Source organism: Amblyomma mixtum, chromosome 5, assembly GCF_055824585.1.
Source record: "Amblyomma mixtum isolate Tamu chromosome 5, ASM5582458v1, whole genome shotgun sequence".
NCBI classification, from domain to species: Eukaryota; Metazoa; Arthropoda; class Arachnida; order Ixodida; family Ixodidae; genus Amblyomma; species Amblyomma mixtum.
In genome coordinates this window covers 99,885,396-99,902,977 of record NC_143016.1, presented here as the reverse complement: position 1 = coordinate 99,902,977, position 17,582 = coordinate 99,885,396, and the positions used below count along the sequence as shown (strand labels likewise).

At 51.4% G+C, this 17,582-nt stretch overlaps 1 protein-coding gene across 10 annotated transcripts in view; it reads left to right on the top strand.

Moving 5' to 3' along the window:
- The window catches only part of LOC149343186 (uncharacterized), a 229,454-nt gene that overhangs the window by 76,900 nt on the left and 134,972 nt on the right, over positions 1 to 17,582 (top strand). For 8 of the 10 annotated variants that reach the window (XM_089545724.1, XM_089545722.1, XM_089545718.1 and 5 more), the window contains exon 2: positions 4,250 to 4,342. The exons of the other annotated variants lie outside the window; for them this stretch is intronic. In XM_089545724.1, coding sequence (XP_089401850.1) covers positions 4,250 to 4,342 — 93 coding nt within the window. The remainder of the gene's footprint in view (positions 1 to 4,249; positions 4,343 to 17,582) is intronic. 10 annotated transcript variants of the gene reach the window in all.

Here is a 17,582-nt window from a genome sequence, read left to right as displayed (position 1 = left end):
AAATTTTTCTTACCTCAACCGCTGGCTCCTTTGCGGTGAAACTGCACACAGAGCTTGCGTATTATGGTAACTTTTGTATCGTAGCAAGTTTTACAACTTAGTTGAGCCGAGCATGATGCAAAAGCGCAATCGTGTGCGTCGAGATCGGCGTACCGAAGCCCAAAACACCGAGTTTTTGCTGAAGGGCGGCAGTAGCGCCATCTGTCTTCCACAACGAAATTAAACAAGGAGAACACAGCTCAGGACTACGCGACGTCGTCCTCCGACGCTTTAGGAGAGCCACGAAAGCAGACGATATAAGCTGAATTGAATAAAATCATTGGACGAAGATAAGACGTCAAACAATATTCTTTTAATGGCAAAGCATCGTTAAAATAGTTGATTCTGGCATTTTTCCCGCTCAGCTGGCCGAAAATGTTCGAAGCTCTTCAGTTGAAGCAGACGAAAAGGCCCCCGCGCTCCTTGCAACGCTCGCCTTGTGACGCTTTTCACTGCAGACGACAGATGGCGCTACTGCCACCCTTCAGCCAAAAAACGGTGTTTTGGGCTTCGGTACGCCGATCTCGACGCACACGATTGCGCTTTTGCATCATGCACGGCTGAACTAAGTAAGTACCGTTGTAAAACTTGCTACGATACAAAAGTTACCATAGTACGCAAGCTCTGTGTGCAGTTTCACCGCAAAGGAGCCAGCGGTTGAGGTAAGAAAAATTTTGAAAGTCTTTACGATAAAAACGCACAATACGGTATGTGGCAGTTTTAAAAGAGAGGAGAAAAGAGAGAAATGTGTGCCTTATCTGATGAGACGGCAGGTTATACGTTGTCCCAGATTTACGTTAAACGTTCACCTTTTTTTTTTTTCATTTTTCCGTTCTTTCGATCGCCGTCAGCGCCGTGCTGCTTATTAGGCTGTCGGCGTCCGAAGAAGTTCTTCCACAGCGGTAGCAAACAATGCTTCCTCGACCACATGTTGTCCAAGGCAGAATGTCATACACGGTGGTCAACGCCCAATTGTGGAAGCTCTTCAAGCATTTCGAAGGTGCAGGGAGGTGCTTCTACGTCACGAGAGAGCCCTAAAGTGTGACAGATCTTTACAGCATTCTGGCGTCAAGCGAAAGAAGAAAAGGCATGATATTGTTGGATTTATTCGTTATAAATTTTCTGTTATTATTTTGCTCTTACTCTCGCGTGGGTGAGCCGCGCGGATCGCGGAATTATATTTGTCAGGATGCGTCTCGTATCGCGCGGGCTCCCAAATTAGCGCGGACGCTCTTTTTTTCTTTTTCCGCCTTCCCCCGTTGCTGTTTTCTTTTCTATCGCCTTCTCGTGTGTAACGCGCTTGGGCGCAATTTCTTTGTTAGGCGGCCCCGCCTCAACGAGTGTCGCAATGGGGGTTTCGCAATGCCCCGCGAGGCGCACTTAACATGGGGCGCGCGCTAAGAAGCGCGAGCGGTTTCGTCAACTGTAGCGGCTTTTCTCTCGCTGGAGCGGGCGTTGTTTCCCTCTCCCATTTATCTGCGTGCACGGTTGCTGCTCCTTCGCTTCCTTGTTTGTTTGGGTTGTCGGAATATGGCAGCACATTTCCACAGCTCAGGCGGAGTGGTCCGAGCCGTATTGCAAGCGGACTGTAGTCGGGTACAACTCAAGAAAGAAGCGGGTTTTTCCCGTCGAAGGACCCACTTGCAGCCACTCCAGCCATTGGCGTCGGCGGGTTCTCATGTGCCTGATAGCCTGACAATGGAGGGAGCAGGAGATGAAAGGGGATATAGTTCATAGTTCAAGTTTATTACACAGAAAAAATATATAAAGTTCACGGTGAATGAGGCATCTGGATCCTTAGCCAGTGGCTATAGTTTTGGATCCATTACAAACATGTTATCAATCTAGGCAGTTGAACAAGGCTGAACATACAAAACATATAATTAATATAATGCAATAAAAATAATCAATTCAACAGTAAGGGGAGGTGTATTTTTCTGATAACATGTACTTTTTTAGAGCAGGTGCAATGTTCGAGATGGACTTAATGCTGAATGGGATGATATTCCAAACTTTAGCGCTGACAAATGCTATGCTTCTACGTCCGTATACATTGTCTGTTGTAGGTAAATTGAGGTTATTGTTGTCAGCGTGTCTAGTGTGACTTGAAGGAAGCTTCAGAATGGAAGAATTGTATGGTATGTCCGCTTTTATAATAGTGCTCACCAAGAGTCCTCTCCCTGCATTGTCACGCTAGCAGGTTCATGAGAATCGGCTGACGCCATTGGCTGGAAGTGGCTCCTTTCACGGGGATCCTCTTTCGGGGAAAAGCGCTTTGTTAATGCTGCTGCTGTTTTCGTGTCAAGGTTTGGTTTCGTTTATTGGGGTTTAACGTCCCAAACCAACTCAGCCTATGAGGGACGCCGTAGTGAGGGGCTCCGGAAATTTCGACCACCTGGGGTTCTTTAATGTGCACTGACATCGCACAGTACACGGGCCTCTGGAATTTCGCCTTCATCGAAATTCAGCCGCCGCGGCCGGGATCGAACCCGCGTCTTTCGGGTCAGCAGCCGCGCGCCATAACCTGAGCCACCGCGGCGGGGCTTTTCGTGTCAAGGGGGACCGTTTAAAAGCTGGCGAGGGACCGTAGCTGCCGCTTTATACAGTCTGATATTTAACCCATTGACGCGGCAATTTCTTGTTCCCATCGAAATGAAATATTTTTCTGCCTAAATAGTATAAGTCAGGCCTTAAGAAAGACAGACAATTTGTTAGTTTTGCAGAGCAAAATACTAGCGGTTGATTTTTTTTTTTTTCAAGGATGTGCAGATATCGTAAAAAGAAAAGGTGTCATAATTGATGAAGATAGCAACATCGAGGTGTCATGACTTATCACTAGACACCCGGAGAATTGTGATATAACTTCTATTTCGAAGGTGCACATTACGCATGAGTTGCTATAAAATGTACGATGTTAATGTTGGTGACAAAAATATGTCTGCACAAAAATGGCGGACAGCGTTGTTGCCCGCTCACTATTTCGCGAAATGCATAAGACAAAAGCTTATTTCACTGCTAGGTGCAACCCTCTTTTAGAAAAAGCTGCGGTGCGCTTTGTACACAGTTGTGTACGACACTTGAACCTCGTTATAACGAAGTTGAAGGGGCCCGGTATTACTTCGCTGTAGCCGTAGCTTCGTTATAGCCATTATTACGTTATGAACCATTTCGTTATAACGAAGTTTGACTTACATATATAGCGTGTCAAAGGGTTAAACGCTTTCAGATTGTACGTTCGCCAAGCAGGCGAACTCGCCGCTCTGTTTACTCAGTCCGGTAAAGGGCCCCCTGCAAACTGTCGCAGAATATACAGGCTACAAACGAGTCAGCGGACCAGTGCGCCTAGTGATTGCTTCGCACTAGGCATGCGTAAGGTCTTTGGTTCGATCCCCAGCGCCACTGGGCTTCCACCGGTGGTACAGTCGGCTCAAGCTTTCCGCTGGCCTAGTGATCGGCCTAGCTGGGGTGAAATGCTTGGGAGATGGGTCTCGCGTAGAAGAAAATACCTCGTGTCATGGCGCTCTTTGGAGAGAGCTGCCCTTGGGCCATAAAAAAAAAGATCATCATCAGCTGCTTGGCATTATGTGGTCAGAGGGGTGGGGGGGTCTAGGGTCTATTGCGCGTACGCTAGGAGCTATATACCGTAGCTGCCGCTATGCGCCCGCACAGCCTTTGACGTCAGCTACGCGGTAGCTGGCGATTTCACTTAGAAGATAAAAGTCGCCGGGGGCGGGCCATTAGATGCGGCCGTTGTTTGACCGCCGGTACCGCTATAGCATCCTGGCCGCATCACATCTGCTACTGGGAGTGTCGGTTGACCTAGCCTACCCTCTCCCTCCGTTTCTGCCCCCCCCCCCCCCCCCCCCTCCTCCCCTCGTTGTCGAAATAGAAAAGATGCTCGGCCGGCGGCCACACGGCCAGCGCTGTTTTTCCCACTGACCTCGGCGCCTCGCCGTGTTTGTGTCCCGTCGTCTGACCTCTCCTGCAGCCGTGGTGTCGTTTGTTATGCCCGCCGCGCGACTGGGAACTGGCCGCGGTTATACCTGTTGCACCGTGCCCCCCCCCCCCCCTCCCGTCTTTCTCTGCCTCCGGGGACCGGTCATCGGGGTGCCCAGCAGGGCGGCTTCTTCTGCACCATTTCGGTCTGCCCCCCTGTCAAGGGCATCCGGGGGCCAAAACAGATTCCGCTCGCGCTTTCCACCGCCCGCAGGTCCCGTTCGGCGAGCCCGCCGCGGCTGTTCGGGATGCGACGCCTGGCGGTGGAGGGGAGGGCGAGCGCTTCTTGTGGGCCCACCAACAACAGGTACAGACTGCTTGCCGCCGCCCCGCTGGCAGAGCTTCTGAGCGCGTTCTGTGCAGAAGCGAATAGCGAAGTGTGTCTCAATCGATTTATTTTATTTTATTTTATTTTACAGCAGTGTGATCGTTTGCGCTGAGCGAACGCGCCGCTATGTTTGTTCCAAAGACTGTGGCGCTCTGACGTCAGCAAGGACAACAAACGGGCAACGACGTAACTTGATGCCGTGAGTCCACATGACACGTGGATGGGTCCCGGACGACTTCTCGCGGTGACATCAATTTCTCTGGCTACACGAATGTGTGGCTGTGCCACGCAGTGGAGGCGGTATCTTCCGTTGGATATTTTATTGGTAAAAAGGAAATTTATGGTGACATTTTAATGACAACGAAGTTGACGTTGTGATCCGGAACGGAGTTGTTTTTCTTCACCGCTGATTGAAGCGTACCCACCATCGAGCGTCCCATGATTGCTGCCGGTCTGTAGGTGAACGTTCAAGGAGTTGGCGTGGGCGCACAAGTTTGATCGCGTTGTTATTAATAAAGGGACCGTTATATATGGTCAGTGGTTTCCGACTCCCTTCATCGTGTAAACGGAGTATGATACAGAGAAGAAAATATCAACGTCTTAAAGAAGAAATGAAATCTAATGTTCGACGAAAACTCGTCTATATTAAACAACAACCTTTTGGTCGGCGTTCCTTCTATTGACTTCATGAATCAACGTCTTAGCGACGTGGCAGCTGACCCCAATGGTGTTTAACGAAGCTAATTTACCTCGCTACTGTAGGCTGCGAGAACGTTGGTTGTTTGAGAGTCCTGGAAAATCCGTCGCCCTTTTATTGAAGAACGAAAACGTACAAATCGAAAGGAGCAGCCGATCTAGCGCTGGTCTCTTTCTTGGCGTGACCAAGCGCTCTGCCTGATACACTTCCCGCAGCCTTGGCGCACGGCTGTCCGTGTTGTACGTCCTGGTTGACGTCGTTGTCATCGTTGTTGCTGCTGTTGTTGTTTACGCCACCTCCCCGAGCGGTGGAAACTCCGATTGCGTCCGATGCATCTGCGTGGTTACCGGCCCGAGGCGACTTCGCGTGCATCCCGCCGTGAGTGTGTAATGCCCCCCTCCCTTCAGCTGCGTCTATTTTTACCGCTGTTCTCTCTACGCTGCGAAGGTGTATCGGCCTGCCGGGCGTCCCCCTCGCCGAAGGACGGCGCGTCGATGCCGAGAGGGGCTCGTCCGGTCATTCGGGTGTATCGCGCACGATCGAGCGCGCGCCACTTGCGTGATACGGTGGCGGCGTTCGGGCGTAACAGCCGCATCGCGACTCCGTCGATCGTCGTCGGTACGCAGATGTGTGTGGCCGACGTCGCATCGCTGGCAGCAGCCCTCACGCAAGAGCGCTTTGTAGCGGGGCGTCTAGCTGATGTGTGCAGGTCGCCGCTGTGCCCGAAGCCGTGTACGGGGCTCGTTTGCGCTTCGCCTATCGGCCACCTCCTGCGTCCCGTGCTTCGTGAAATTGAAACAACGGCCGGTTGAATTACATTTCGGCTTTGCGAGTGTACGAGCTTTGTCGTGGGATTCTTGCACACCCCACCAGCGAGGCATGTGTGTCGATTCAAGCGATAGGTGTGCGCCCTGCAGTTCTTACTAACGCGAGAGTATTATGCGGCTCTGTCGCGTCAGCAAAAAGTGTCCGCGAATTTGTCCGCACGATTACGTCGTTCTCTGAAGATAAATGTGTGAAAGTGCGATTGCGACAAATAGTGTGTGATGAAATGGTTGGTTGGTTTATGGGGTTTAACGCCCCAAAGCGACTAAGGCTATGAGAGACGCCGTAGTGGAGGGCTCCCGAAATTTCGACCACCTGGGGTTCTTTAACGTGCACTGACATCGCATAGTACTCGAGCCTCTACAATTTCTCCTCCAAAGAAATTCGACCGCCGCGGCTGGGATCGAACCCGCGTCTTTCGGTTCAGCAGCCGAGCACCATAACCACTGAGCCACCGCGGCGGTGATGAAATGTTGCCGTGAGAAAAATTTGGGAGATGAATTGTAATTAGTTGATTAATTCAACGCGAGAAAATACACTTAGACGTCAAAATAGCCGTGGACGTCGATATATAAAGTATGTGTTCTTCAGAACAGCCCCGGGCGTCGATGTATATATATTGCTCAATGCGGGTCGCCGTAGTGATTTGCATCACTTTTTTCGAAGGCTATGTTCCTTGACTTGTTTACCGGTGCTTGCATGCCTTCCTTGCCTTGTTTACCCCTTGAAGGGAGGAGAGGGCGGGGGGAAAGGGCGGGGGGGGGGGGGGGGGGGGGCAGGACAGATGAAGTAGTCTTTGGGCGAGGCTCGGAGAAACATATAATTCTCCTTGCAACCTTGCTGACGTCGCCCGCATGCGCATACTATATATCGCTCGATAAATACGTAATTTCGACTGCGCGGCAACCCTGACTGAGGGGGCCATGAGATGCGAGCGTTACGAGGATTGCGCTGCTCGCTAAGATTCCCGAACCCTCGCGCCGAGATTCCGGCCGAGATATACCGGCTTCGAGCGCTCGCGGTGTCGGTGCGGTTGCATTGATTTCGTGTTATGAGTTTGGCAGTTACGTGACTGCGAGATTACCGAAGGTGGCCGCTTATAAATGCGCCCCGTATATAGCTTACGTTAATAATCGCTGTCCTCGGTCTGCGGTGAAGTAAAGTGAAAACCCTCGTCGATCTGTCCAAGGCCCACTGCTGTTGCCCATGAGAATTGTGCACGAAAGGGAAAGCGTGATCGTCCGATAACCACGTGCTGTTTGTTCCCTCTCCACTGTTTATACGTAAGAACCCGACCCGCTCCGGGGGACAGCGCTTACTGTTGTTGCGATTAGCATAGATAACCGCGCGCGAAGACAGTAACTTCGGAGGTCGCGCTTCCGAGGCAGAGGGAGAGGTGGGCAAGGCCGTCGCCTACTAAAGGAGCTTGCATGAGATTTCTTGTCTTGTGTGGTATGCGATGGTGCGGGTGACAAAGAACTGATTGGTCTTGTGTTCCTGTCTGGAGTGCGCGCGCGTGCTGGTCACGGGTCCAAAATACGAGGCCCACACGCGGAAGGTCTCTGAACTTGCTCAATAGCCTTTCGCTTCTTCTTCGGCTGTGTCGAATTTTAGAATTTCGGTAGCAAAATTGGGCGAATATTTCCGATGGACATTGTATATTTGTGGGTTAAGCTGGGCAGATCGGGCTCGAGTTTACCGAACCGGGTGCCCGCTATCGAGCCACGCGTGTAAATCCAGCTACTGAATCCGATTCAGCGGGTCGAATCAGAACGAGCGCATTGAAGCGCGCTGCGCTTTCAGTTCCACACCTTCGCGAGTCGACTCCACATTTTCGCGATGAAACAACCGCAGTGCTTATCCGGGCCACGGGTAAGCCGTGTGAGACGCGCGGTTGATCGGGGAGCTTCCCGTGTATTCCTTTTTTTTTTTAGCGTAGCGAAATAAAAATGCAATTTCCTCGTTTTCTTTTCGGAAGCCTCCATCGCCGCGTGCTTAGTCATCCTTGGGGAAGTGTGTGTACGCTTGATCGCGGCGTTCGTCTTCGTGATCGTTGAGGAAAGAGAAATCGATGGGCCCATGCACTATTATTGACTCCCAGAAGCGTGTTATTCGTATGCTGTATGGGTGTGGTCTCTCTTTAGCAACCAAGTGCTCCCGCGTGTGAAAAGCGGCGCGTGACATCCGTGCCTTCGCCGATGTGCGCTGTGTATATCTATAGGCGCGACGGTGGCGTTCCGTAGCCGTCTGCCGTGTCGGCTGGATAATTGAAGTCAAATTAGCACGTGATGGCGCCAGAGTGAAGCTTGTGTATAACGTTCTTTTCGGCTGGCAGATCCCTTTTGCGAAACCAAACCGCTGGCAAAACCCAACGAGTCTCGAATGTTTACGGCCCGAACCGACGAATGTAGGCGTCTTCATTTCGCTCCCGCTCCGCGCGACTTCACCGGCTTCCTTCCGCGGCTTGTTGGGCTAATAATTCTTGTATGAGTGTTTCGAGGTTATAATGCGCCATTCAGCTTCAGCTGTTACTGCGCATATGCGTGAACTTCCCCAAGAAATGCTCCGCTTACGACGACTGCAGCCTCGCGCTGATGTTGTTTACATGTATAGCTGTGCATAAACAGTACTGCTATGGCGTAAAACGCAAGGTGAGCTCTCCTTATCTTAAATATTATCCCATTTTGCTCACAAGTTGTTGTTCTACTCGATTGCACAGTGCGGTAACTGTGCGATTAGCGCCGATGTTTGGATCACCTGGCTGGGAACGCTTCGCGTATACACTCTAAACACGAATACTCCTACATGGGAGTAAAAAGACAATACGCTGTCTTCTAGCGAATTCTCCTTTATAAAGGGGAGTGCTCTAGAGCAGAGATTACTCCCTTTTTTTACACCTTTCTGTGTAGAGTGTATACAGGACCACGGCGCTTCCAGCTAACTCTGTCCGCTTCCTCCGATGTCATCAATACTTCATCATTATACATTCGGCGGCCACCTTCATTAATTAAAACAGCCGGATTTGTTGTCCACAGACGACGCCGACGACTGCTGCCAGCATACCTTCATCACTGTTGTGCAGACCGGGACCCACTTCTTCCTCATTGTACGCGCCTCCTGCGATGTAGACAGTCGTCGCTTTGAGCACTAACGCCCGCAAAACTTGTGCATTCGCTCTCCGCGATCGCCAAAGTCGCGCACACGAATCCCGCGGACTCGCTGTATAGCCCCGTAGCCTGTATCCTCTCTATAGCCGTCGACTCAGAGGTCTTCTGGAGCACGTATACTGCAAAATCTGGCAAAAGTGCATCGCTGATTACCGTTTCCAAACGTAGCAGCTCGTTTCGCTTTTTTTCTGTATGGATATAAGGCAGACACATTCTTTCATTGAGGTGACGACGTGACTTGAATATTTGATTACGAATATTTACTTGAACTTGAATATAAATTAATACAAAACTTGAACACAGGCTTGTTGTAATGCGACAGCGTTAAAGGCCGCGTCACCCGGAAAATGCGTTGTTGGCGTTGTGAGAGCGATTAATAGGGTCGCCCAGGCAGCCACTCCCGAAGAAGCAACCTAGGCGGGCAAATTAAGTTGTTGGGTAAGTTGGTGATGATGTTCCATATAGTACAGCGCAATGAACTATACAAGATGAGAAGAAACATGTGTGTCAGCGCTGTGTTTCTCTTTACATGTTTCTTCTCATCTTGTCTCGTTTATCGCTCTGTAGATATGAAACTAGGCGGGCAACATAGGTCACGTGACCTATGATGGAAAAACTTGACCACCGGACAGCGAGCAAAGTGCCCACCGTGGCAGGTGGAAGTCAATGATTGGTCGCTCGGGAAGAACAACCTGGGACGCAGAAGACCCACCGCTGGGAGCACCTTCCATCGCAGGGCAGTGGCGCATCGCTTAATTAACCGCTGCACCACTGCGCCAGGAGGGGTATGAGGACTCCCAGGGATCTCTGCATGTAAAGTTGAGAATGACCTTCTGCATATTTGGGAATTAACTCATTACGTTATAGCGAAGTTTCCTCTGAATTTTTTTTTTGTGTGTGAAATGTTTTTTTTTCCTTCTTCTACTTTGCGCTTGATTCCTTGATTTCTTCACACGATGCGCAAGCTGTAATTCTGCAACCATCCTTTGTGCTGCCCGCAAACATTGCGTTGTCATTTGTGTTCATAATATACGCTTTGTAGCGCTTAAAGCAAAGTTTTAACCCCGCTCCGTTAAGCCTCCTGCTTCCGCTTTCGAGCGCTTGAATCCCGTTTTTTTTTTTTTTTTGCGCAAGTTATGCTGCAGTGACTTCTGCGCCCAATGCCGTCACACGGGGCGGCGTTGTGTCCGTCCTTTCTTCCTCGTCCCGTGCGTCGCGCCGTTTTCCTCGTGTTAGTCATGGGCCGGCTGTCTTCCTTGTACTGCTTTGCAACAGCGGCAAGAGCAGTAGAGGTGACGTATAATAATGGTATGCGCGGGAGTATAACGGGTGATTAGCATGCGGTCGCCCAGCTGCCTCACCTCCGCATATCGTTTGCGCGTTCCGGTTCGACAAATGTCGCTCGTCCGCTCTCCACGTCTCGACTGCGGAGCAGACTTAAAACGAGTCTTCTCTCGGACACGGAGCTGGCGGCGACGTGGTATATAGCCCTCGACAGCCGGCGCTCATATACGCGCCTCAAGCCGCGGGTCCGTGCTGCGCCGAAAAGCAAACGTTGAAGGAGTTTAAGGAGAAACTGCATAGGTTTTAGAAATCAACGAGCTTAAGAGGGTCGAATGGGTGAAACTTGCAGGTAAACCATGCGAAGTCTTTTTGGGCTAGCACTTGAAATAGTGAAGTAATCGCCGATAAAAATCCGGACGCCCTTCAAGCTTCTCCGCAGCGCACAATGCCAAGTGGGAGGTGCATAATGACGTCATCGAAGGTATCAGTGCATTTCCAACGCACTAACGCCTGCCTTGAAGGAAAAAAACCAACGCCACCAAAGGCAAATTTTGCCGAGAGTTGTTTGGCAGCGTCTAACGAGTCAAGGCAGGGTGTGGCTGACGACAGCGGTAATTTGAGATCATACCTTCCGTGACGTCACACTGAACTTTTCCGCACTCTTCCAGTGCTTTGTGGAGAAGCGCGAAATTCAATCGCCGATTGCGTCACTATTTTAAAAGGTAGTGCAAAAACACTTGGCATGCTTTACCTACAGCCTATATAGATTTGAACATGTCTTCCGATGAAGTCTGTCGTTGTAGGCGCGCACGTGCGACTTTGAGCTGGTCTGTATTTCAGTGCTGCAGAGAACGTGTTCTCTGTTGTCTGGCAATGAACGGCGGCATTCCAATTCGATGCGCAGGTGACGATGAAATCTCGGGAAAGGGAAAGGGGGGAGGGGTCGTTTTTAGTTTTGTGTCGAGCTTACTCCGTGTTGATTGGCGCTGTGTCTCATTTTCGCTCGCCTCGTTGACCATGCTCGTTGAACATTTAAATTTTCTTTCTTTCTTTTTTCTTTGACCATGCAAACCCCTCCGCACGTGTGAAAAGTTTTCGCACTAACTACGGCCTTAGTGCACGCGTTAAACTAAGTAGACCGCGGGATGTCGACGATGGGGTGCCTGGCGGTCACTCAGGGGATTAAGAAAAAGGTAATAGAAGAGGCAGAAATGCTCGTTATCTCTCGCGTAGAGGGTCGGCCTCCGCCGCCGTCTCGCCTCTCGTCGTTTCTTCCTTGTCGTGCTGCGTAGCCGACGGGCGCGCGGCCTCCGGTCGTGCGCACAATGGCGATGGATGTACTATAGAGGCTGTTTATATCTTTTTCTGCCTTGAATTTCTGGGGAGAGGGGGTGCAGCGCGAGCGCGGTCTGACTGATATACACCCGTCTTTTTTTCGGGGAGATATGAATCCGGCTTTAAACTATTAATAGATTGGCTACATTTTTTAGTAGCGAGGGGTGCTCAAACCATGATGGTCGTGCCGTTCGTCCGCTGGGTATCGTCCGATGGAGGCTATAAATTCAACGGCGCGCTACGGGATGTCGGCGTGCGTTTCAAGGAACGCCAGGCGGCCTAAATTAATCCCGAGCCCTCGTCTGCGGCATCTCATGTACAGCACGCTGCGTGGCATTGGCTCGCAGAAATCCACGAACCGTCGTTGACCGTTTGTGATGGCGCTTCGCCACCCTCCCCCCCCCCCCCCCCCCCCTCCACCACCACCACCAATCTGCCCTGCGGAATGTGCGCATGCGCGCGGGGGATTCCCGGCCTGTGCTTCGCTTTACTGACCGCAGCCGAGCTTGGCTCCCGACATATAGAAAGATACGCTCTTTCTGCTTTCTCTTCGGCGGCGCACTGAATTGGCCGACAGCCTTGCGCGTATTAAGACTGTATAACGACATGCGTGTGTCTGGAGACTGCGTGCTTTGCACTCGTTGGTTGGGATCGTCTGGGAAGAAAGTCCACGCCCACCGCGCGTGTGTTATTGGCGCCAAGCAAGGCACGCAGGACCACACGTGCACGGGCGGACGCGTTTTGCGGGAACCGCGGGCTCTGACCTTCTTTGCGGTGTTGTCGGCCGTGCGTGATGCGCTCTTGTGAGTCTTGTTTCTTATCCTAATTTCTCTCTCTCTCCCTCATTCTTCATTCCTTTTTGCTCTTTGGTCCCTCTTTTATTTCATTCTTCCGTCCCGCCTTGCGAGCTTTATTTTTCGTTGTCTCTGTGTCAGTGCAGCAAGGCGTGGATGTTTGTTACCGCTGTGCTCCGTTAAGGGGCAACTCCATCGCATTGTATCTCGTGGACCTCCTTCTGGTATTTGCGGTTAAGTATTTAAAAAATCATAACGCGGAAAATTATGATCAAATGGCAAAACACCCGAGACCAAAACAAGATTAGACTATGGTGATGCTTAAACTTTATTGTTCCACCGATGTAGGAGGCCCCCTACTCCCCGCCCCTGGCACGCAGGCCTAGGGGATAGTGGCCGGGACCTCCACGACTAAAGACTGGCGCAGATACATTGGTTCTTCACGGCTTCAGCCGCCAGGCGGACAGCTCGTTGCTGGTCGGCGGGGACCTCGCTTCGCAGCAGGGCCTTCCAATCCTCTCTACTTTCAATATTGTCCCCAGCGCCCGGGGATCCGGGGGCGAAACAAGGTTTTGACCAGCACATGACGTCACTAGAGACCAACTAATGACAGTCGCGAAACGTCCTGTGCGAGCGTAGAGCACTTAAGCTTAAGTTAAATCCTTCCAAAGGCAAGCTAAAGCTAGTCTTTTTTTTTTTTTTAGCAGACGAAGAGCGAATATCGACGAGCGTGCAAGCCGTGACGTCACACATGCAAGGTTGCCCGTAGAAGGCGCAGGCCATGAAATGGGAGATTCGAAAATTGCTTGGCTCTGAAATGACACGTCGCACAACTGCGAAATTTGGCGCAAATCATCAGAAGATTGAGGAGAAGCTTCAGTAAGAGGAAGAAGAGAGTTTTCTGCCGGTTACCAGTGGGCGATGAGAGTAGAAAAATCTTCACCTTGTAATTCATCGTTACAGGGCCGCTTTGTAAACTCAGTTACTTGAAACCTAGTAACAACCAGTCCAGTTAGTGAAAGATACAGTTCAGGTATGTATACAGACAGACGAAGTTCGTACATTTACCAGCGTTTCGGACACTTCTGTTTTCAGAGTGTAACGCTTTGAGGTGGCCATTGCTTGGTGAAGGGAAGCCTGTCATGCGCCATGGCACAGGGTTACGTCCTCGAAGATGCGAAATTTTTTCACGAGAATGAGCGCAATGACTTAATGATTGCTCACGTATATTTCCATGCTTTTTCACTGGTGTTTTTCTTGCCTATACGTACATGAACAGGTTGATGACAGCGAAGCACCTGAAGAGATTGGGCTTGCGAAATAACTTTTTTTCGCGTTTGCTTGCGCCTGAAATTGCTTTTCGTCTCGCTTACCGTGTCGTTCGCCGATTCTGTGCGCTGACCAACACCGTCCCCAACTTCGTTTAACTCTACAACTACTGCGCGCATTTTAAATTGCGCCGCCGCAACTCTCTGGATATGCGTGCGCGCGCGCGTGCTTGCAAGGAGTGAGTGTCCCACTTTGTTTCTAACGCTTCCTTGTGAACAAAAAAAAAACGTTGAAATTGCCTGACAGCGAGGATTCCGCCCGTTGCAATATTTCTCTCGTTTCATTTCCTCGCAATGAGGCGCTGTGTGACGCTTGCAAGGTCAAACTGCCCCATGCCCGTGAGAGGAGCGCGGTCGCGCACGTGTCGTGCTCTCGGCACGCGGCTAACTGCGCATGCGAAGGTTGTGTCGGTCACCCTCCTCGCCCCTAGCACGGGACTAGTTTAGTCCGGTCCAGGCCTGCCTCGTGGCCTGGGAGCGGTGTTGTATCCCGCAGGCAGCCAGGGAAGAACCCAAGGGAGCGCCGACGGTTCTCGGAACCTTTTTCCCCGCCCTCTGAAAGCCAGCCTGACGGCCCGCAACACAATCGTCGTCCAGCTGGACGCCTCCGAGGCCGACGCGGTGTAAAGTGTTCGACTCGTTCGCGCGCCGAGAGGGCGAATTAATGAAGATGGTGGCTGCGCATAATTGTCCGACGCGAGAACTCTGGCGAGCTGGAACAGTTTGTGTGCGTTTGGCTGGGGGGGGGGGGGGGGGGGGGGGGGGAGAGAAGAAACATCTCGAAGGAAACGAGTTTCGAGGTGTGACAGCCGCGGGCTGGGGTGCCTGTTTGGCGACTGTGTGGGCCTCCCAGTCGCCTGACAACACGAGGTGCTGTCGCCTCCTCTTTGCGCTTCCCTTACAAAAAATTTTTTTATACAGCCTTAGAGTGTCTGTAGACTTCTGTCTATAAAGTCTATAGACAAATTCTAGAAAACAGTATATAGGCAATACAGATGTCATAGACAGTCTATAGACAATCTATAGATTTATGGCCATACACCTTTAGTATACTTTTGTCTATAGACAGTAGTCTATGAATAGACAAAAAGCAATATCTATAGGAAATCAATAGAGTCAATAAGAAGTTTATAGACTGTCTATAGAACATTTTTATAAGGGTTGGAGCGGTGGTGTGCAGAGCGAGGCTGCGTCGGTCTGGTGTGCGGTCAGCGATGTTGATTTGTCTGACTGCCGCCGCTATATATTCTGGCGCGTTCGTACTGTGGTCGGAGCGGTTGGAATTCTTGAAATGTATGCATGGACTGGAGGCTGAGCTCTAACGTCATCGGTTTTTTGGGGGGCTCACCGTCGACCTGGTTCTTCCGTTACTGCACCTAATTCGGACGGCCGGGAAGGTTTGGCGGCGCTTTTTGACCTAAATAATGCTGCCATAGCCAGACAGTGGTTCTGGAGCTAGGGTGTTTCGCTTTGTTCAGTACAATATTTTACGTAGACACTATGATAGCGAGAAAAAAAAAAGAAAGATTGAGCACCGATTTTGAGGATGGTTTAACATCTGGCCGGTCTATTAGCTCGTTTTAAGCACATTTGTCCATTTTAGTCAATTTCCGGAAGCTTTGTAAATACTCTTCCATTTTACCCCTTAAATAAACTCGTTGTCGAAAGTTTCGTGGTTCCCTTATGCACTTTGATTTGCGGCGGTATATACGAGAGCTTTCTTCCTTTACCAGTGCAGAGCCTCGAACTTCGAAGTGCAGGGGGGGGGGGGGGGGGGGGGGGGGGGGGGGGGGGGGGGGGGGGGGGGGGGGGGGGGGGGGGTTGCAAGGCCCAACGTGAGCACCGGTGGCCTGAGAGCTTCCGAGGCAGAGCTTAGTTCGTTTACAAACAGTGTCGAGTATGTTTGCAAACACACGCCGGCGGCCGCGAGGCTTTCTCCGTTTACGCATACGTTACACCCCCCGGAAGCCCCTGCCGTGCCCTAAACGGCCGTTCGCTGTGCCTCGCTGCAAGTGCCTCGCCCGGTGTGGCTTCCAAGTTGGCGCACATCGAATGGCGTCCGCCGCGTAATGTGACTCACGAATGGCATGCGTTGCCAGCACAGCTTTTGATTTCGTTGTTCAGCGCATCCGGCCTTTGTAAAGCTGGCCTTGAGCTTCAGCACTCGGCGTTTTAGTTGTTCATTGTGATCTGAGCAAGCAGTGTCAGTCTGTGAGCGTTTCCGATATATGCATGTTACGGAGGCGAGGCAGGGCTGACCGAAAAGATCCTGCGTACCGTTGGGCCCGGGTACTTGTGTTTTGACGTCTGGGGGTTTAACGTCCCAAAGCGACTCGGGCTATGAGGGACGCCGTAGTGAAGGGCTCCGGAAATTTCGACCATCTGGGGTGTCTTTAACGCGCACTGACATCGCACAGCACACCCTCTGGAATTTCGCTTCCATCGAAACTCGACCGCCGCGACCGGGTTCGAATCCGCGTCTTTCGGGTCAGCAGCTGAGCGCCATAACCACTGTGGCACCGCGGCGGCCGCCTGATATAAAAGTGAGACCTTTCACTTTTCATGGGGATTCACTACAGAGCACAAGTCGAACCTCGTTACAACGAAACGGTTTATAACGAAATATTGGATATAACGAAGAATCGCGGGGCCTCTTCAACTTCGTTATAACGGGATTCAACTGTAGACACCAAAGACGACTTCAGTCGTGTTATTGTTCCTTTAGTTCGGGCCTTCCAGACTATTCTATTCGTAGCCCATGGGTTCGAACCCCGCACCTCCCCGCAATACGAAACTGACGCTCTCCTACCTGTTCACTGCTAGCTGTTGTGGCGAAACTGTGGAAACATTTCCCGCCCGCGCTTGGTACGCCGCCGCTACTCCTTTCAGGGCGTTATATAATAGTGCCTATAGAGAGCGCAGGGGGAGCTGTGGCCTCGTCAAAATGACAGCTTTGATGGGGAAAAGTTAACGTTGTAACTAAGGGAATGGCTGCCCAACGCCTTAAAAGTCATATCAGCGCCGGTGCACGAACGCGCAGGCCGCTGCGCTGAAGTGACTCCATACTTTTCCGAAGGGGACTGGCTTCCGAGAGGCAAGCGTGTGTTATGTCGCTCGGAAGGGAATATCAGCGCGAAACAAAGGGGCAGCCACAGTTATATGCGCAGATCGGAGCGCGGCGGCGGTGGAAGATAATGGCGCACTCAAGGCTGACTGACACCCCGGGTGGAACAAACACGAATTACGGCCGCCAAACTCGCCGCGGGGTTCGCGCTTTGCGTGCGTCCTGGGGTGGAGGCTGACTGTCTCTGGGGCGACCGAGACGCGACCTCCCCGTCACCGCCGGCCTCTCGTCGAGCGACGCTCCCACCGCATTGTTCGCTGTCTGACGGAGAGAGAGAGAAAAAAAAGAAACGATAATAACGAGGCCTTGCTCCTGCGGGTCTGCCGAGGAGCTCGAGATGGGAGCCCCGCGGAAGGACAGTCCTCTGCGCGCTAGGAGAAGCTGCGACGACGGTGTATTATAAAGCGAAAGAAAAAAAAATAAGAAAAACGCTCGTAGCTACCATTTTTGTCGGTGCATGCTCTCCTGTCCTTCCCTGTAATATATTTGGTTGGTGTTTGTTTATTTCGCGTGAGTGGAGGTTAGCAAGATGGCATACCTCTTCGTAATTCACGCGCAGTTTGCATTGCGCGTATACGCATAACGTCTGACGAGGCGAGTGGCGTTTATGTGTGACGTCGTCGTATGTGTGTTCACTTTTTTGTTTTTTTTTTTATATCCGCTTC